The sequence below is a fragment of the Eucalyptus grandis genome, chromosome 3 (assembly GCF_016545825.1).
Source record: "Eucalyptus grandis isolate ANBG69807.140 chromosome 3, ASM1654582v1, whole genome shotgun sequence".
NCBI classification, from domain to species: Eukaryota; Viridiplantae; Streptophyta; class Magnoliopsida; order Myrtales; family Myrtaceae; genus Eucalyptus; species Eucalyptus grandis.
Window position 1 is genome coordinate 43,974,185 of NC_052614.1, and position 22,733 is coordinate 43,996,917.

Consider the following 22,733-nt stretch of genomic DNA (forward strand, 5'->3'; position numbering starts at 1 on the left):
GATTGATTGATGGTATTGAATGGATAGATGGTATCGATGGTATTGAATCAATTGGAATTGATTGGTTGAGTTATGAATTGTACTGACGTGCAGAAGGGAACTGAGGCAAGATAAGTCTTCTAACTTGTGTGTATAGCTGCCTCTAGGCGTATTTCCTTCCTAGTTGGAGTTTAGGGGGTGAACTTGTTGAGACATTGTCTCATCCATCGTGAGCTCAACCTTTTCAAGTCCTTAAAAGGCTGTTCCTCTGGAACGTTTTGGTTGGCCGATGAGGGTTACCGAGTGGAGTTTTGATTACCATGTCCCAGAGGATCAATGGGTCTATGAACTTGTGGTGACCACCGTCTGGGTTAATGAGGGCCTACCTTAAATGGTACCTCATCGGTTCAGAACATGGTTTCACTATGGTTTCAATGGATTCCGTGTGGGTCCCCTCCTGGGTTTTGAAATTCCCGTTGTGGTAGTGGATGCCACTCTAGGTGAGTGTAGCTGACCCTCGCGATGGAGCTGTGGAGGACCTGGCACCCTCGGAGCCTGTGGAGACTGAAGGATTGGCGAACATGTCCGGCTAGATAGTCATAGGACAGCTTTGTTTTGAGGACCGGTCTTAGACTAGTTTGTATATAAACTGGGGGTGTTTATAAAAGTGTTTTGGCTGTGAATATGTTTCTTGCTTTTCTATCCAATGTTGGTTGTTGTCAGGGGTATCGTTTCGCTTCCACATGTGCATTAAAAATTGAACGGGTCGGCGATGCGTCCTGGGACATCGCAAATTTACCAACCATCGAGGGATGGGCACGCACTCGAGGATCGGGATGTGACATAATGACTGTATCCAAAGGTTTATAATTAATAACTAACCTAGGAACTCCTCTTTCTAATTCAACATTTTTGTTGACATAGAAAGCATAATAGCTCCATGATGATTGACTTTTCCTAATGAGTTTTTTGTTCAAAAAATCTTGTATGTCTATTTGGCAAAATTTTAGAAATTCTTGATTCATTTGTCTAGAACGAGCTTTTGTAGGTACTTTGTTTTTAGAAAAATCTTATTCATAAGGTAAATCTACAATATGCTTCTTTCTTTCCCAAAAAGCATTGGGTAAGGTGGAACATATAGTTTTTTTTATGTGTTTTTGTAGGGATACTATTTTATCTACGATGTTTGGTTTTAAGAGATTTTCTTCTATTCTTTTGAATTCTAAGTCTTCTTTTAAGAATTCAAGCTAGTTTTCTTTATCTTATATAAGACAATTTATTTATGGAATTGAATGTTCATGTGAGATATTTAGGCTTCTCTTTCGTGGCTTTGTTATAAAGTCAACTATGATCTTTCTATTTAAAGCTTGAGTTTCAATTCTTTCATTTGTTGCTGTAAAATGTTGAATTAATTGTATGAGAGGTATTCCTAGAATTACTTAATGTCTCATATTTTTAACTAAAAGAAAGGGAGTTTTGTAAGACATTTGGTTTTTTTTATTATTAAGGCTTCGGCAATTTGTATTTAATATTTAATTTGTATCCACGAGGCTGATTTTAAATATTCGGATGTTTTATCAAAATATCTTGTTGAAACAAGGCATATTTTAATACAATTGAGATCTACCCATGTATCAAATAGTGCTATTGTTTCAATAATAAATTCATTATTTATTTTTATCGTTATGTTTATTGTCCATTTCCTAGAGGTTATTTATGTTAATAGCATTAAAAATTTTGGATTAAAGGTATAGGAAGTATTGGTGATTTCATCTTGATCTTCTAATTTTGTTTTTCCCTTTTTGACAAGAGATTTTATATTGGAGAATTCTTGTTTTATTTCTATTTGTGCTGCCTTCAAGGCTTGTATTTCTAATTTTTGTTGTTTTATTTAATTTTGGAGATCATTAATATTTATTGGCCTAGACTAGGTTTTTATTTTATTTTATTTCTATTAAGAATATCTTTTAGTTTGTAAAAAGCATTGGTTTTAGAAGTAATATTCATTGAAGATTGAAGTCTATCTAAGTATTCTTTTTTGACTTATGGATCAATTATTTTATCGTAGTGTTGAGGAGGAATTCTTCTATTTTTGTCGACATATTTAATTCAGGAATAGGTTTATTGGGAGAGGTATCTTCATATTCTGATTCGAAGAGGTTTCTATTTCATTTATTTGAAGACCTTTTTCAAGAAATTCATCGAAGAGGTATCATCAATTTCTACAATGATGTTATTTAATTGGTATAAAGTATTATCATCTAAGGAGAATTCATTTAATTTTATATTAATTCTATAATATTTTGAGATATGTCATTTTCTACCACTTGAGTAACATTTAAGGTCTTTAAAATTTTTCTTATCAACCTATGGTCTGTTTTGGTGTCTTCGTTTATTTTTGTAAGGTTGTGATTTGTTGCGGTGTTTTCTTTTTTCTTTTCCCGAGGAAGGACAAGTTCTTCTGTGTTTTGATTTTGATTTTTCATTATAAGAAGGGTTGTATTAGGCATAAAAATCTCCCAAACTTCTGTTGGTAAGAGATTGTTCTTCTTTGAGTTGTCTTTGTAATTTGATTGCCTTACACATTTGTGTTCATTGTCTATAATGTAAAAGACTATTTCTTCATTTGAAAATAGATCACAAGGTACTTGGCCACTGTTTTCTTCTCTAATCTTATCTCTAACTTGGTCAACTATTATTTGGAGTAAACCTACTAACAATTTTTATTTCCAAAAGGGTTAATTACAATATGGTCTAACAAGAATTCTTTGAAGAAAAAGTTTATCGTATTCTCTAAATCTTCTTAAGGATTTGCATCTCATATTGGACAGGAGGTATTGGTTCCTATATCTAATATGTGATGGATCTCCTATGAAGTGTTGTGAAATAGAGTAAATGAGTGTATTCACTGCATCCTAGATGAGATGTCCTTATTCATCATCCATGCATTGTCCAAAGTCATCTATTTTATAAGCAGTTAAAATTTGTATTCTCTGTCCATTTGTTAAATAGTTATTCCACCAACCTTTTAGTTGTCCAGTTAATCCTACTACTAAAAGATTAGCAACAGCATTGTCTGAAACATCTTGCTATGTTTTGTAGGCATTAGTAAGTATTACCATGTTGTTTAAAATATTCATAATATTGCTCTCAACTACACTATCTATATTCTACTCATAAATGGCATCTGGAGAGTATTTATTTGTAGTTTTTGTGATGATTCTTCTAAAGCAATGTCTAATGGGGTAGCTCTACTATGATATAATTTTTGGGGTTATCTCCAATTGAGTCTGTTTATCTCAGTGATTGATTCATTATTAGAGTCACCAGAATTTTTTGTTAAAGCACTAATAATGGGTTGGTCTGGGGTGTCTTTTATAGTTAACCCTTGCAATTTAGGGGTGTCTAATATAGGAGCGGGTTCTAGTTTTGATTTCCTTAAAAGTCTTTTCTTTTGTTCTATGGCTTTGGTGAACTCTAGACTAAGATTTTTTTGGGAATTCAAATGTCTTGAAAGTGAGTTTTTTGAATGTTTCTACTTGTGGTATAATTTGTTGAGTAAGATTCTAAATGGTTGGTGCTATCCAATTCAATTGTTTTCCTATGATTGCTAAATGTTGATTTGTATAGTTGTTTTGTTCTATAACCTTATGAGTATAAAGCGAATCTGTTTCGGTTAGTATCCTAAAACGAGTAACTGTTACCTCATTTTCTCCATGCTGTATTTTTATTCTCCTAAGGGATGGATGATTGGATTCTATGGTTTCACCATTATTGAGTTTCCATTTATAATGATGATCTAATATTACCATTTCTTTCGGTTCAGGGAATTGTTCTCCTAACCAATCAAATAAAAATATATGGACCTCATATTTATATATGTAGTCGTAATATTTCTTGATATCTTTTGCTTTATCAGCAAAGGTTTCGAAGAACCATTCTCCAATTTGTTTGTTGTCTTCCGAATTAAAATATTTATTAAGGAATGCTTTATTTGGTTCAAATTGTTTTTCTAAAATATTTAGTTCTACATATATCATCTGTACATATGTTGGAGAGTGATGAGGAGAGTTTGTATTTTCTAAGACTGGTTCAGGCTGGTCTGTTGATAAAACTAGCCTAGAAATCCCCGATCTATTGTCTAGACCACTAACTTCTAGTTCAAGTGGTATCGTAGGATTATTTCTATGGATATTAGGAGGTAAATGTGTTATATCTCGTAGGGAAGTATTCCTATGAGTACTTGGTGGAATGGTGATTATAGGTGGAAGATTATGATTAAGGTCCACTGATTTTGAAGATGATATATGAAATGAAGGGTTAGATATTAAATCGAAAGATCTTTTGTGAAACCTAATAGTTACCCTTCCCTCTGGATATTCAATAACATTGGTCGGATTTGTATTTTGAACAACTTGTTGGGGAATTTGGTTTTCTAATTCCCATTGTTTTGGTAAAATGACTTAATTCCAACTAATAGATTTTGGAATTGGTGTATTTGCTCTAAAAATATCAATATGGAGGAGAAGTGTTTTCTCCTTGTGGACTATGTTTGAAAGCATTTTCTCCAAAGGCATAAGCCATTGCTTTATAATGAATCCTATAGACAAGAGCTAAAGGGATAGATCCATCAGCTACCTTCTCATTATGTGTTTTTATTTGGAGTGTGAAAGCTTTAAGAATATTCTTATCCTTAAGGGATACTAAGAAATTGGGATAACAATCAAAATGTATTGGTCCTTTGCTGAGACTTGTCCTTACAGTACCGAGAATGTATTCATCATAGTTTAAAAGACATGAGTCTCGTAGGACTATGTCAATATAAGTATTAAGACCTTATTTTGTAAGAGCTTTAATTCCTAAATGGACTAGTCCTATATGAATATAATTATATTTTTGTTTATTATTTTTGATAGACTTTTGGTTTGAAAGATGCATTTTGTCATAAGAGTTTGAAAGATGAACATCTCTTTCTTCAATAGTTATGACATAATTGGATCTTTTGAAAAATTTCAATTTTGATTGCTTGTATATTTCCTTAAGCCGATCTTTAGGAACTTCTCAATTTTCTATAGATTTGTTGAAATCTTCTATCATTACTTTTTCTCTATGTATAGAACCTAGATCTGAGTCCATTTGTGATAGAGAACTAGATGAAGACATAGATTTTCTAAGTAAGCTCATACCTAAAGGTTGGAATTGTTCCTTCTTTAGAACCATTACAAAGCTAAACCAACAGTCGCACTGCCTCTCTAGGACTTACGGCTTGGACCACTCTGAAGAAATATATGCTAACAAATGACTCTCAATCTATGAGTATGAATACTTAAAAAGACTATTTATACATTTCCGCTAGCTCGATACCATAAATGATATATTATATATCTAATATATTATTTATAATTTTTTTTATATTCTAAAGAGAAAAGCCTAAGTCAAATGATGCCAACAGCATTAAACGGCTTCTTATGGTGTTCTCCTCCATTATTCATTCTCTTCTGTCTTTTTTGTCCTCTTAATCTTCAATTTGCCAAAATCGAAACATACAACTTCCCTACTCGACGCTCAACACTCACCCCACTCAACTTCCTCGCTCGCCACTCAACTTCCCATCTTGTCCCATATCTTTATAAGCGGTCTTAATCGTTTTTATATTTATTACTTTTAGTTCGTGAAAATTTTATATTATTGCCTTATCTTAAATTTGTTGAATATGTACTAACATTTATAGTTTGGTTGCACAATATCGCATTATCAATAGATATGTAATTTGAAACGGTAAGTTTGCCTTTTTAGGGAGCACAAAAAATGAAACAAAAAAAAAAAATTATCAATTGGTCTCGAGTTGACTTTAGAACTGGACTGAATCCATTGGGTCAGATCAATCCTCCGTCCTAAGCTCAACGGGGTCAGTCCTCGATCCTAAAAATTGAGGACCAATACGTCGGGTTGGTCATAGGGTTAAGGGGTGGACCAGCCCAACCCAGACCATCCTCACCCTTAGTCCCAACTTACACGACATGACCCAATATGTAATTAAACATATTTGGATAAGCATAATAGATTCGTGTCATAAACAAGTTGGTGGCGCATTAAAATTGTATTTTACACTACTTGACTTGCTTAACTTGTTTGACATGAATTGACAAATTTAAATTAACATGTCATTTGTTTCAACACAAGACACTTATACACATTTTAGTAGGGAAGAATAACAAAAATGTCATAGCTCTTGTACAGCGCTCATTTGAGTATCATAATTTTTTTTTCTCATTTAAGTGCTAACATTGAAGTAAAATCAAGTATTTGGGTGTAAATCATCCTACATTATTTTTTTTTCAATTTTTAAAAATTTTAAATTTTGTTTTGTTTTCTTTTGCTTCCCCTCCTTTTTTTTAGGGCTGGCTAGGGTCACCGGTGACTCTCGCCCTTGGCCACAAATGTCCTGGGTAAGGCCATTGTGGCCTTGCTCACGGCCGGTGAGGTTGCAAGGCCCTCGTCGAGGGCCTTCATGGCAACATTGGGTGAGCTCGCCTAGAGCGGCCCTCGCTCGGGTTTCGCAACCGGCAAGGGTCATGGGACAAGGGTTTCACGGCTAATGAGGGTTGCCGATGACCTTTGCTGGTCCTAAAAAGAAAAGGGAAAAAGGCAATAAAAAATAAAAAATAAAATAAAAAATTGAAAAATATTAAATATATTAAGAAATTATCATCGTCAACACCAACGAAGGCATGTAGATGTCGAATTTTTTGGCAAGGGAAATCGCCAATGGCATTTAAGTGACTAATTTTTCAAATTTATAACACTCAAGTAAGCATCGAACGAAAATTTTGGTACTCCTTCTATTATTACCTCCATTTTAGCATGTTTAATGCTCATATTTAAAATTTCTTTTATCCTTAAAAATGTATACAAATAACACTCATTCTAAAAAGAATTAAGGGTAAAATAAAAACATATTTAGGGATATAAAATGGGACAATTGTCCAAAAAGTCCTAAATCCATTATATAGCGACCAATCTTTCAATTGTGCCAATTAATCATAAATCTTTAAAAAAATTTAGTCGTGAACATTTTGATTTTCCAATTTAGTCTGAACTTTTTCATGACTTGCCAACTTAGTTCTTCTAGGACTGAATTAGTTGCCGTACAATAAGATTGAGACTTTTTGGACAATTTTCTTGTTATTAAAGTCATTGAGCAATAGGAAAACCTAAATCGTTGGTCCACTTTTGATTAATGTGAAGTGAAATTACTCATCTTATTATCATAATTTATCAAATATAAGCTTGTTTTATATGTTTATTGTGTACACAGGTTAGTGTAAATTTGTAAATATGTTAACTTGTTGTATCATGTCAACATCTAACATGATGGTACGTTCGAGAGTTATGCTAGTTGTGTCGTGTAATCCACTTTATTATGTGTATTGTGCTCGTATGGAGGCAATTGAACATCTATGTTACATGTGTCGTGCTCCAATTCAACTTCTTCATGTTACACCCCGGTTTCAACATGACATGTCACAAATTTCTAGCCCTATCAACATTCAATAAAGTTTGTCTAGAAAAACTTGGTGATAGTTAGGATGCTTTGAATGTTCTAACAAAAAAATCTTACTTTTTATCCCTGTATATTTACGGTGTTAGCATACGATGTGCATAACTTTAGTTAATGAGGATACTTATGTGCACACCACCACGGTAAAACCTAGCCAATGTTGAACAATATGATGTGGATAAAATTTAGCCAATTTGGACATTGATGTAGGCGTGACACTGTTCACCCTACACTATTAGTTAGTGGTCAAATTTGATGTTGAAGGATTTGATTGAAATTTGTGAAAACGGGATGACTTGATTAGACAAACAAAAAGCATAAGAATTTATTAAGAAAATGCCGTGAAAATATAAATGAAAAGTAATTTTTATCCATGTTGCAATGATAGTACTTGTTGCCCACTGGAGAACTTTTTAGCATGTAGATGGAATACTTTATAATGACATGAATTGTCAAATCTCATAATCCAAATCTGAACATAAAATACTAGCCCTACTTAAATTTATGTTCTCTAAGGTTACGTTTGGTCGTCCGGAGTTCTAACTAGGATAGAATTGAATAGGATAATTTATGAAATCTAGGGATTTAACTATATATCTTATCTATTATTTGGTGATTGTAATAATAAAGTCAAATATATATACAACATTATTTGATATAAGTGGCATATTAGTAGAAATGAATAGAAAAAATTTCAAACAAAGATGGTAAGATCTTTCGCGACATTCTTGCATACTTTATTTTTATTTTCTTTTATATTTTTTAAATTAATTTCTCTTTGATTTATTTCTTCCCTTTCTCTCGTTCTCTAAGGAAATTTTATTAAATAGTTAACAACACTAATATACCTAAAATACATAATAAATATGAATATATACTTATATATATCGAAATTATATTATAAAAATAGAATTCATATATATAAATAAAATGCTAAATTCAAATTAATAAATTGTTATTTTTTAATTTTTAATTTCGTATATTATAATTTAAATATTATTTATATTGAAATATAATTTTAATGTTGTTAATTTAAGAAGTTTGTTATTTGAGAAAAATAATTTTCCTATTATGGATATTAGAAATTATATCCACTTTTATCCCACTTTTTCTATGGGATAATTTTCTCTATTCTATATCCCATTATATCATATTTTATTTTATCTTGAGCAGGTACCGAATATCATTATATCCTGAATTTTATCTTAACTGCCAAACATAGCCTAAGTGATCAAATCTAAATGCTTTACACTCGAATTCCTTTATTTGATTTCAATCGAACATGTTGGTTGCTTTATTTTTGTAAATATATAAAGGGAGGAGCTTGGTGAGGACATTTTGTAGGTGGTGAAATTCAATAAATGTCAATTGACATTAGACGTGTAGTACCAGGATGAGTAGTTTAGGAATCAAAATAGACTTTTCTTGAATTGAGCTATATTTACTGTGCTCTCGGTTTCATGGGATGGGTAATGCGATAGAACAAGAACTAGGATGGGAATGGAGTAATTGTTGTCTAATAAGATAATTACATAAATGATACCCTAATTTTGACCCAACATGTAATGTTGTCTCATGAACTTTTAATTTATTTTTAAATAAAAATAGAATATAAGATGTAAAGCTTATTGAGGGTACAAGATCAAGCCATTTTATGGGTGACCAATTGTTTCGACTCGACTCTATTGATCGCATATTTCAATTAATTCAATTTATGGGTAAGTATTATAGAAGTCCTAAAACCTGTAAAGAAAGTATAATTGAGTATTACAATTTTAAAAAAGTGGAACTAAATCCTAAAACTTGTCTTAAAGTGGATTTGAGTTCTAAAACTTTCAGAAAACACAATTAAGTACCAAAACTTGTCCAATTAATCTAATGAATCTTTTTAAAAGTTTCATGACTCATCACTTTTGAAAATTTCATAGCTCAATTGTACTATCATGAAAAATTTTAGGATTTGATTGCATTTTTTGAGAGTTTTAAAACATAATTACACTTTTATGATAAGTCGTAGGGTTTTCAATATATTTATTCCTCTAAATTTATAAACAGTTTCATAATTACCCTTTTTCTTATTTGAGCCAGCCAAGCGCTACTCTCTTTATGTTTTATTTATTTTATTTTTTTACAAAAAGCACTTTTATAATAAAGCGTCCATAACCGACCAAAAATAAATAAATAAAGCGTCCATTTTTTCAGTGTATAGAAATGATGACTTCTTGGAAGGGAAAGGGAGAAGAGAGAAGGAGCGAAGGACGCGTTTGATGCGCGGCAAGGCAAATGGAACCATCGTCTACGTTCCATTGACAAATCCCTCTCTCTCTCTCTTTCTCTCTCTCTCTCTCTCTATTACTATCGACGCCTGCAGTTTACTTTAATCCTCTTCGACATGTCTTCTCCGCCCCACTTGCGAGCGCACGTCCGTGGTACTCATAGACGGAGAAGCTCACCTCGACTTCATTATTCACCACTTTTTTTCCATTTGTCATGGCTTCATCGAGAGTTTCTCAGTTAACATGCAGTAGGTCGTGTGTGCTCTCCTCACGCACGCTCACTTCCTCGCCGGGTAATCTCTCTTCCTCCTCCTCCTCCTCCTCTTCTTCTTCTTCGTTATATGGAACGACTCGTGTGCCTTATCGATCTTGATGGCATCCGCGCATGCCCGTGCTGATGCTGCTGCTCTATCTCTGAAAGATGCTGGGTTCTTTCTTTGCCCGGATCCTTATTTATGTCGGGTCAATCAATTGAATCAATTTCATAAACGTCTTCGCAACCTTCGCTCTTTAATCCTCTTGGGTTCCGTTCTTTTCCTAGATTAAAGCAAGGGAGAGGGAGAAAGAACAGCCATGGAAATGACGGGGGATGATGCAATGGTGATCTCGTCTGGAGATGATCATGAGGAGGTCGTTCCGCCATCGTTGAGGCTAATCGCAGGGGCCGCGTTCTATGGCCAGTGCAAGGCTCATCCTTTCGAAGAGTGCAATCTCTACTGCGGAGTTTGTCAGGTCGCTAGGTGCAAACAGTGCCAAATACAGCACTGTTCTAAGCATAAGATGATAAGGGTACACGTCTCTTTTATCTTTCTTTTATCTTTGTATGATCAAGAAAAAAGGGATACTAGGGTTTCTTTCTCTCATTTCGAATTCTTTGCCCTTTCTTCAGTTTTTTGTGTTGGGTCTTAATCTTTTCAGGCATATAAATTTGGCAAGCACGCATCATTCCAACTAGATGACCTGGCGTCGGGGTGGGATGTTTCCGATATATGTCGATACTTTTTCAACAATCGTTTCGTGGCCTTCGTGCACAAAAGAGGAGACAGGATTGCTCGCTCCCACGGTCAGAGTGACCCTAGGAAGTGCAAATCTTGTGAGCACCGGTTCAATCGCCGGCGCCAGTTGCCAGACACCATGTTCAAGTACTGCTCCGTGGCTTGCAAGGTAGCGATCAAGCACCCCTTTTCGAACAAACTGGGTTTCGCCGTGCCATCGTGTTAAATGTTCCATGGTTTCGAGGAGACGTCTTCCTCACAGGCGGGTCATTCTTTCTTGCTTTTCCCTTTGTAGGTCCAAGCCGTGACGAAGTCGTTCAGGATTCGACCAAAAAAGCAGGAGAACCCGCAGAGAGCTCCATTTTATTAGGCAAAGATTGGTAATTGGCAAAACTTGGTGAAAATCGGGGTGGGGCTGCTCGGTTGTAATCCATATCGGTTGATTTTTCTTTTAATTTCTTTGGCTACATTATTGAATTTTGTTGACACTATTATTTTTCTGTTTTTGGTGTGGAAAACAAGCTCTGTTGTTCTTACTCCAGAATAAAATATTCGTGCGGCAATCAAGAAGGCCAGCCCAACACAAGCAATATTGAGTCGAGAGCAGTCTGTCAAACAAGTTTTAGGCATTAGACCTGTTTGCTTGACAAAGATTATCCGCCCGTCTTTTCGATCCATGTTTATTCAATAACAAATGATCTGTAGGATGCCGAGAAAGTAACAAGCAGGCCAGCCCAACACAAGCAATATTGAGTCAAGAGCCACACCGCAGTCTGTCAAATAAGTTTGACATTAGACCCGTTTGCTTGACAAAGATCATCTAGTAACTTAGCAAAGGCCAGACCGCTTAATTCAACAGAAGAACTACAAACAAAAAATTATTTCTCGGGCAACAAAATGCAGAGACTGGATAGCCAACTTCCCAGACATGCCCAAAAAACGACAGAAAAGATGCAATCTGCGGACCCATTGCTGGTTAAAGATGCCATGATATGAACATTATGATAGACAAACCAACCAAGATTCTACAACATTCGAGGGAAAATGTCTAAAACCCTCACGGCAGGTGCTCCAGAAAAGGGCAATCTCGCAAACGACTCGCATCGCACGGATTGATTGCCGACAAATTCTTGGCTGACAAATAATCAGGAATGTCCCAAGCGAAGCGAACCCAACAGCGTCCCCATTACTTCCCACAGTTTCACCGCCGCGAATCGCAAATACCCATTTGTCATAAGCGACATTCGATGGTTGAAACATTCAAACCCGGGACAAAAAGAAAAAGCAAAAACGGAGACATAGGAAAACGCAATCGCAAAATTAGAAGAGACGAACCATGCAGGTCTCAATTGCACGTAGCGGTCGGGGCGATGAGAATCGCGCGTTGTTGTTGTTGCGACTCTGATCGGATGAACAAGAGCGCTAGAGAGGAGGGGAGAGGGGAACGCAAGCGAAGGCAAAACCTGAAAAAGGGAGATAGCCAAAATAAAGTAAAAATAAAATAAAATAAATTGAAGACTTGATGCGACAGATGACGCGTGCCTGTTTGTTTACGTACTTATCTGCGGCAAAAGCTTTACTTGGACGCGTCTTCTCCGCCCCACGTGCGAACGCACGTCCGTTGACTTTCCTCCTGTCCTCCTTTCCTCGAATTTAACCATAGGATTAACATATTCCGAAGATTTTAGGAAACTTCCAACGATGTCTATGTTTTTCTATTGATGGGTGACAAGATACATACATCACTAATGTATAAATATGAAAACTTGATTCGATATATTTCATATTATCCCATACTCAATAATTGAAAAAATGATCAGAAAAGGCACGACCCTAAGATATATATGTGCACTCGAAAATTGCTACTAATTATATTCATTGTGAGGGCAGAGTAAGGGCTTGTTTGGTAATAAGGCCATGATTCTGATTTTTTGTTTTTTTGGAGTAGTTTTGGAACATAATCGCGTTTGGTAAATTTTTTGTTTCTGGGAACAAATTTATATTTTTTTTTATTCTTAAAAGTAGATTTGAAACAGAATCAAGAATATAAAAAAATAAAAAAATAAAAATTGATACCACCCGCCTAGGGGGCATTGCTAGCGGCGAGCTTCTCTCCCTAACATAAGGGGAGGAGTTCGATTCTTGATGGTGGTGACTCAAGTGCCTCCCCAAGGTTTACTTTGCCGCGCTATCAGCGTACGAGGCTTCCCTAGGTCATCAAAAAAAAAATTAATTCTTGTTCTAGGGAACAAATCTAAGAATCAAGCCATTTTCTTCTTATTCTCTTTTCTCTTCTTCTTCTTCCCTTTTCTTCTTCTTCATCTACTGCCACCACCTCAGTTGCCGTCTGCCGCCCACCATTGCCGGTCGCCGGCAACCGGTTCAACAAGCTCACCGGGTGTTAATAAGGTATTTAGCAAATATCCCACCGGGGTTGCAATATCTCAAGAACCAAGAACCGTAGTGTCCTTTAGGAAATCATTTCATACAATTTCAAAAAGCCAAATCAATGAGGCATGTCCCAATGGCCTCTCTTCTTATGTGGAAAGGTAGAGGTGGAGAATTCGAATCACTATCTTCTCAAAGAGTGGGGACATTTAGTTTTAAGTATGAATTTCGATGTTCACACCTTGTAAAGAGATAGGGTAAAAAATCTGAAAAAAAAAAAAGTTAAAAGTTGGACTAACGCAAAAAAAAAATTGTTTCAAGAAGTCACAACTTTAAAATAGTACGTGGGTCTCATTAATGAGCACCTAAATACAGGAAATATTCGATTTTTTCTACATACCACGAGAGCAATTGGTATATTAAAAATCGCAATACTAGCTTATTTGGTTGCCTTTTAAGTGTCCTCGTGAAATTTCAACAAAACCCACCATTTTAGCCACGACTAGATGAAATGGGCTATCTTATCTCCCCATCTATCATCTTTTCTCTGGAAAAAAAAATCAAAATGATGCTGCAAAGTGTTGGAGAAATCTTCTTGAAATGTTTTGAAGCTGACAAAACATTTCCATCAGTCTAGTCTGAAGGTTTGCAGACTCTACTGTTTAAAGTCTGAAGACCTCCGAACAGCCAGACTCAAGATTCAAAGTTTGTCCTCATTGACAGTTTCTAATCCGTTGAAGAAAGGCTATCCAGAACTGGATGTTTTATTAAGGATATGACCTTATCGATTGAAGAAGATCTCTTGGCTGGATATGACACAACGGAATCCTTTTTTGATCAAGATTGATTCGAAGATTAAGGATCCGTTGATTGGCGAAATATTTGTGGAAGGTTCTACTTATAGAAACCGAGATCCTAATTGTATGGGCGGACATGATTGATGGGCTATCGACATGTTCCTTTAATAGCTCGAATGATCTTCCTAATTGATTTCGTCCAACGGGTAGATTGGAGGAATTCCTTTGGTAAGTGCCAACGGGTATGATGGCGTAAAGGAGTATATAAGGAAGACGTTCTAAGCTATTCGAGAAGTGCGCGATAGAAGAATTTCAAAGTCTGAAGCTCCTTGTTATTTAGTCAATTCATTTGAGCGAAATCTTGTACGCAAAAAGAGAGTTTATATTTGCGAGAAACCTTGAGGAAGTGTGGTAGAACATCTACACTGTGGAATCAAGGAAAAGCTGTGCTGTAACATCTCTTTTGTTCATAGTGAAATCCAGCCGATGGGCTGTCAATGTGAAAGAGTGGACGTAGGCTTGGGATAAGCCGAACCACTATAAACCTTGTGTTTAATCTTCTCTTTCCTACTCTTTACTTTACTTTGATCGTAATTCATTTTGATTAAGCAAAAGAGTACTTCCTTTCTATCGGTTGCCTAGTATTGCTTCCGTATCTCGAGAAATTGTTTTTACACCTATTCACCCCTCTATGTGTTTATACTAGCTACATCAATTGATATCAGAGCTTGTGTACTCACTTTGTTTGAAGTGTTTTACTCCAGAGTTAAAGATCCATGGCTAGTATGTTGGTTCCAGGGCTGGTAGAAGGGCAAAGCAATACCAGACCACCTTACTTTGATGGAAAGGATTACAACATATGGAAAAACAAGATGAAGGCGTTCCTAGGATCAAAGGATCCTCTAGAATGGGATGTTGTAGAAAAAGGAATCATTCCTAAAGCTGCACCTGTCTCAGAAAGAGAAAAAGATACAGTGGAGTCTAGTCAAATGACTCAGGAAGAGATAATCAAGAGACAAGCTCTTGATGCAAAATCAATTTATTCTTTATATTGTGCTTTATTACCTACTAAATATAACAGAATATCTTATTGTGTTACAGCTAAAGAAGTCTGGGATAGATTACATATTACCTATGAAGGAACCGATCGAGTGAAAGAGACTAGAATCAACATTCTCCTCGGTCAATACGAAGCCTTCAGAATGAAATCGGGAGAATCTATAACTGACATGTTTAGTCGTTTTACAGATATCGTGAATGGTCTTGAAAATCAAGGTCAACCAATTTCTGATCCCATGAAGGTAAACAAGCTACTGCGTGGACTCTCCAAGGATTGGAATCACATAAAGACCTCAATCAGAGAGACCCAAAGAATCATGCCACAATCTGTTGATGAGTTGGTTGGAACTCTTCAGTCTTATGAAGTGGAATGAATCAATGAAGACGAAGACCCTAAAGGTAAGAAATCTATTGCATTAAAATCCAATGATGATTCTGATGTTGTAGATTCTGAAGACGATATGGACGATGAGGAGCTTGCTCTAATGATAAGAAGATTCAGAAAGCAGAATAGAAAATGAAGATTCAATCCAAGGAAACAAAGTTTTCAAAAGCAACAGACTAAGTCTGTTGAAGATGATGAATCAAATAAAGATGTAGTACGCTTTGAATGTAAGAAAAAGGGACACATCGGACCCAACTGTCCTCTTCGAGGAAGAAGAAAGGAAAAGCTGAAAAGTATCGAAAGGCTCTTAAAGCGAAACACAGGTGATACGAATGTGAAGGAAATGATGATGATTATGCCAACATATGTCTGATGGCACAATCGGATTCAGATTCAAACTCCGAGACAGACTTAGATTCAGACAGTGAATTTGAGGTGAGTAACTTCAAAATCCCTATTAAAGTTTCTAAATACATTGATGAGTTGTGTTTTAATCTTAAAACTTCTCTCAAAAAGATTTCCGAACTCAAAAGGAAAATTCTGCCTTAAAACAACAAGAAAATATTTTGAAAGAAAAGGTGAAATGTTTAGATATGAATGTTTCTTCTCTTAGAGAAAGTGAAGATAATCTTTCAAAAGAAAATGCATTCTTGAAAAATGATATATCAAATATTTCCAAAAGATTTTCTATAGGATCTGAGAAGCTAGAAAAAATACTTTCTGTTCAAAGACCTTATTTCAATAAATCTGGTCTTGGAATGACTGCTGAAACCATTCCTTTAATTGATTTTCCTAAAGTGAAGGAAAGAATCAAACAAAGACCCTCAAGAGATGCTTACAAAAATCATTTTAAAAGGACCTTTGTAAAATCAGTAGGTCGCACTGCTCTCAGATGTTCAAAGTGCAATAGTGCAGATCATTTTGAAAAAGAATGTCCTATGGTTTGGAAACCTGTCAATAAAGTATGAGCAAAAACCGCATATCATACTAACACGAATGGACCCAAGAAAAGATGGGTACCAAAGAAAATTTGAGTTTCTTTTTTAAATGCAGGTCACTATCAAGAAAAATGTAAAATGGTATCTGGATAGTGGATGCTCAAGACACATGATAGGAGACTCAAATTGCTTCATAAAACTTATTCAAGTAAATTGTGGAAAAGTCTCATTTGGAGGAAACAGCAAAGGAAAAATTGTGGGATTTGGAATTGTGAAGATTGGAAACCTCACAATAAGCAATGTTTCTTTAGTTGAAGGACTCAACTACAATCTGCTCAGTGTCAGTCAGTTATGTGATACCAGTTTCAAAATCTATTTTCAAGAGGTTATATGTTCAGGAACCAGTAAAGACTCTACTCAGTCATTTATGGGTCAAAGACATGGAAATATCTACCTCTTAGATGTAAAACCAGATGAATCCCAATGTTTAATTTCAATCCAAGACGAAGCAAGCTTATGGCACAGAAAGCTTGGGCACATCAATATGAAGCAGATAGCTAAAATTTCAACAAAGAAGCTTGTTCGTGGTCTACCCAATTTATCCTACCAAAAGTTTGACCTATGTACACCATGCGTATTGGGAAAACACGTAAGAAATTCCTTTAAACCAATAAATCAAGTTTCCACTAACCGTGTATTGCAGCTTCTGCATATGGATCTCTTTGGACCAACCAGAACACAAAGCATTGGAGGTAAGAAATATTGCCTAGTAATCGTGGATGACTACTCACGATTTACTTGGGTGTATTTCCTAGCAAGTAAGTCTGAAACTTTCTCTTATTTTGAAAAATTTGCTAAAAAGGTTCAAAACGAAAAATGATATGTTATTTCAAGTATAAGAATAGATCATGGAGGTGAATTTGAAAATCAAGATTTTACAAAGTTTTGTGATGAATCTGGTTTTCAGCATTTGTTCTCCTCTCCATATACTCTTGAACAAAATGGAGTTGTGGAAAGAAAGAATAGATCGCTTCAAGAAATGGCTAGAACTCTTCTAATTGAAAGCAACATCTCCTTACGTTTTTGGGCTGAAGCAGTTTTTACAGCATGTTATATTATCAATAGAGTTTTTCTAAGGCCTATTCTAGAAAAAAAAAACCCCTATGAATTATTCAAAGAAAAGAAGCCTATTGTTTCATATTTTCATCTGTTTGGATGCAAATGTTTTATACTGAAAAATGCAAATGATCGAGTTGGTAAGTTTGAAGAAAAGTCAGATGAAGGCATCTTCCTTGGATATTCAACCACAAGCAAAGCGTACATAGTCTACAACAAAAAGACTCAAACTCCGGAAGAATCAATGAATGTCAAGTTCCAGGATTCTATACAAAATGAATCTATTCAGACTCATCTTAAAGAACCTGAACCTACTCTAGACTCTACAAAGTCTAAATCTCAAGAAGCAGCTCAGACTTTGAAGGACCAGTAGCAAGTGACTGTTGAAGACTCAAGTGAAGAAAGTGACCATCATTCTGACAAATTAACCAGCAACTGGAAGCATAAGTTCAGTCATCCCAAAGATCTTATCATTGGCGACATTAATGAAGGAATTCACACAAGATCCAAAAGGCGCGAAGAGTCTAGTGCTGTGGCTCTTATTTCTGAAACAGAACCTAAAAGCATAGATGAAGCTTTATCTTATGAAAGCTGGATTGAAGCCATGCAAGAAGAGCTCAAGCAATTCAGTATCAATGATGTCTGGGAATTGACTCCTAAACCAAAAGGTAAATCTGTTATTGGAGCTAAATGGGTTTTCAGAAGTAAGATGGACAAGAAAGGCAAGGTCGTAAGAAATAAAGCAAGACTCGTGGTCAAGGGATACACATAAGAAGAAGGGATAGACTATGACGAGACTTACGCACCAATAGCAAGGTTAGAAACAATTCGTTTATTACATGCATTTGCTTGTCATAAAAATTTCAGGTTATTCCAAATGGATGTCAAAAGTGCTTTCCTAAATGGATTCATCCATGAGGAAGTCTATGTGGAACAACCACCTGGGTTTAAAGACCCAAGGAAACCAGACTCAGTTTTCAGACTCAAAAAGGCCTTATATGGCTTAAAACAAGCACCTCGAGCTTGGTACGACAGGCTGAGTAAGTTTTTAATTCAAAACGGTTTTATGAAAGGTAAAGTAAATACTACTCTTTTTATCAAAAGAGAAAGCAAAAGTTTTGTGCTAGTTCAAATATATGTCGATAATATTATATTCGGATCTCCTAATGAAAGTCTGTGCAATAAATTCTCTAAGACCATGTAGGATGAATTTGAAATGAGCATGATGGGTGAGTTAACCTTCTTTCTCGGGCTTCAAGTGAAACAACTGAAGGAAGGAACTTTTATTCATCAAGAAAAATATGCTAATGATCTCGTCAAAAAGTTTGGTCTAAACAATTACAAGAAGGCTGAAATACCAATGTTAAGTTCCTTGAAGATGTTGGAGAAATCTTCTTGAAGTGTTTTGAAGCTGACAAAACGTTTCCATCAGTCTAGTTTGAAGGTTTGCAGACTCTGCTATTTAAAGTCTGAAGACCTCCGGATAGCCAAACTCAAGACTCAAAGTCTATCCTCATTGACAGTCTCTAATCCGTTGAAGAAAGGTTATCCAGAACTGGATGTTTCATTAAGGATATGACCTTATCGACTGGAGAAGATCTCTTGGCTGGAAAAGACATAACGGAATCCTTTGATTGATCGAGATTGACTCGAAGATTAAGGATCCGATGATTGCCTATATATATTCTTGGAAGGTTCTACTTATGGAAACCGAGATCCTGATTGTATGGGCGAACATGATTGATGGGCTATCGACACGTTCCTTTAATAGCTCGAATAATCTTCCTAATTGATTCCGTCTAACGGGTAGATTGGAGGAATTCCTTTGGTAAGTGCCAACGGGTATGATGGCATAAAGGAGTATATAAGGAAGACATTCTAAGTTGTTTAAGGTGTGTGCGATAGAAGAATTTCAAAATTTGAAGCTTCTTGTTGTTTAGACAATTCCTTTGAGCGAAACTTGTATACAAAAGAGAGTCTATATTTGTGAGAAACCTTGAGGAGGTGTGGTAGAACTTCTACATTGTGGAATCAAGGAAAAGCTGTGCTGTAACTTCTCTTTTGTTCATAGTGAAATCCAGCCGGTGGGCTGTTAGTGCGGAAGAGTGGACGTAGGCTTGGAATAAGCCGAACCACTATAAACCTTGTGTTCAATTTTCTCTTCCTTACTCTCTTTACTTTGATCGTACTTCATTTTATTAATCATTAGAGAATTTGCTGTCTATCGGTTGCCTAGAATCGCTTCCGTATCTCGATAAATTGTATGTGCACCTATTCACCCCCCTCTAGGTGCTTATACTAGCTATCTCAATTGGTATCAGAGCTCGTGTACTCACTTTGTTTGAAGTGTTTTACTTCAGAGTTAAAGATCCATGGCTAGTATGTTGGCTCCAGGGCTAGTAGAAGGGCAAAGTAACACTAGACCGCCTTACTTTGATGGAAATGACTACAACATATGGAAAAACAAGATGAAGGCGTTTTTAAGATCAAAGGATCCTCTGGAATGAGATATTGTAGAAAAGGGAATCGTTCCTAAAGCTGCATCTGTCTCAGAAAGAGGAAAAGACGCTGTTGAGTCTCGTGAAATGACTTAGGAAGAGATAATCAAGAGACAAGCTCTTGATGCAAAAGCAATTTATTCTTTATATTGTGCTTTATCACCTACTGAATATAACAAAATATCTTCTTATGATACAGCCAAAGAAGTCTGGGATAGATTGCACATTACTTATGAAGGAACCGATCGAGTGAAAGAGACTCGAATCAACATTCTTCTCGGTCAATACGAAGCCTTCAGAATGAAATCGGGAGAATCTATAACTGACATGTTTAGTCGTTTTACAGAAATCGTGAATGGTCTTGAAAATCAAGGTCAACCAATTTCTGATTCCATGAAAGTAAACAAGCTACTGCGTGGACTCTCCAAGGATTGGAATCACATAAAGACCTCAATCAGAGAGACCCAAAGAATCATGCCACTGTTTGTTGATGAGTTGGTTGGGACTCTTCAGTCTTATGAAGTGGAACAAATCAATGAAGACGAAGATCCTAAAGGTAAGAAATCTATTGCATTAAAATCTAATGATGATTCTGATGTAACAGATTCTGAAGACGACATGGATGATGAAGAACTTACTCTCATGATAAGAAGATTGAAAGCTGAATAGAAAAGGAAGAAGATTCAGAAAGCTGAATAGAAAAGGAAGAAGATTCAATTCAAAGAAACAAAGTTTTCAAAAGCAACGAGACCAAGTCTACAAGATGATGAATCAAACAAAGATGTAGTCTACTTTGAATGTAAGAAAAGGGACACATCGTACCCAACCGTCCTCTTCTAAGGAAGAAGAAAGGAAAAACTGAAAAATATCGAAAAGCTCTCAAAGCTGAAACACAGGAGTGATACGAGTGCGAAGATAGTGATGATGATTATGCCAACATATGTCTAATGGTACAATCGGATTCAAAATCAAACTCCGAGACTGATTCAAATTCTGAAAGTGAATTTGAGGTAAATAACTTCAAAATCCCTATTAAAGTTTTAAAATATATTGATGAATTATGTTTTAATCTTAAGACTTCTCTTAAAAGAATTTCTGAACTCAAAAAAGAAAATTCTGCTTTAAAACAACAAGAGAATGTTTTGGAAGAAAAAGTGAAATGCTTAGACCAGAATGTTTCTTCTCTCAAAGAAAGTAAAGACAATCTTTTAAAAGAAAATACATTTTTGAAAAATGATATTTCAAATATTTCCAAAAGATTTTCTCTATGATCTGAAAAACTAAAAAAATATTTTCTATTCAAAAACCTTATTTCAATAAATCTGGTTTAGGAATGACTTGAAACCATCCCTTTAATCGATTTTCCTAAAGTGAAAGAAAGAATTAAACAAAGACACACAAGAAATGCTTACAAAAATCATTTTGAAATGACCTTTGTAAAACCAGTAGGTCGCAATGCTCTTAGATGTTCAAAATGCAATAGTGCAGATCATTTTGAGAAAGAATGTCCTATGGTTTGGAGACCTATCAATAAAGTTTGGGCAAAAACCGCATATCAGACTAACTCAAAAGGACCCAAGAAAATATGGGTACCAAAGAAAGCTTGAGTCTCTTTTTAAATGCAAGTCACTATCAAGAAAAAGGTGAAATGGTACCTGGATAGTGGATGCTCGAGACACATGACAAGAGATTCAAATTACTTCATAAAGCTTGTTCAAGTGAATGGTGGAAAAGTCTCATTTGGAGGAAACAGTAAAGGAAAAATAGTGGGATTTGGAATTGTAAAGATTGGGAATCTCACAATAAGCAATGTTTCTTTAGTTGAAGGGCTAAACTATAATCTGCTCAGTGTCAGTCAGCTGTGTGATGCCAGTTTTAGAATCAACTTTCAAGAGGGTATTTGTTCAGGAACCAGTAAAGACTCTACTCAGTCATTCATGGGTCGAAGACATGAAAATATCTACCTCTTGGACGTGAAACCAGATGAATCGCAATGTCTAATCTCAATTCAAGACGAAGCAAGGTTATGGCACAAAAAGCTTGGGCATGTTAACATGAAGCAGATAGCCAAAATCTCAGCAAAAAGGCTTGTTCGTGGTCTACTCAATTTATCATACCAAAAGTCTGATCTATGTACACCATGTATATTGGGAAAACAGGTAAGAAATTCCTTTAAACCAATAAATCAAGTTTCCATTAACCGTGTACTGCAGCTCTTGCATATGGATCTCTTCGGACCAATAAGAACGCAGAGCATTGGAGGTAAGAAATATTGCCTAGTAATTGTGGATGACTACTCACGATTTACTTGGGTATATTTCTTGGCAAGTAAGTCTGAAACTTTCTTTTACTTTGAAAAAAATTGCTAAGAAGGTTCAGAATGAAAAATGGGTATGTCATTTCAAGTATAAAAACTAACCATGGAGGTGAATTTGAAAATCAAGATTTTGCAAAACTTTGTGATGAATCTGGTTTTCAACATTTGTTCTCCTCTCCATGTACTCCAAAGCAAAACGGAGTCGTGGAAAGGAAGAATAGATCTCTTCAAGAAATGGCTAGAACTCTTTTAATTGAAAGCAATATCTCTTTAGGTTTTTGGGCTGAAGCAGTTTCAACATCATGTTATATTATCAATAGAGTTTTTCTAAGGCCTATTCTAAAAAAAACCCCTTATGAACTATTCAAAGAAAAGAAGCCCATTGTTTCATATTTTCATGTATTCGGATGCAAATGTTTCATAT

At 35.5% G+C, this 22,733-nt stretch overlaps 1 protein-coding gene across 1 annotated transcript; it reads left to right on the plus strand.

Annotated features, from left to right (window-relative positions):
* Positions 1–10,389: 10,389 nt before the first annotated feature.
* Positions 10,390–11,181, plus strand: LOC120291866. Its single transcript, XM_039309628.1, has 3 exons — positions 10,390–10,548; positions 10,735–10,980; positions 11,107–11,181. The coding sequence occupies exons 1-3, from the start codon at positions 10,390–10,392 to the stop codon at positions 11,179–11,181; spliced, it is 480 nt and encodes a 159-aa protein (XP_039165562.1).
* Positions 11,182–22,733: the final 11,552 nt, after the last annotated feature.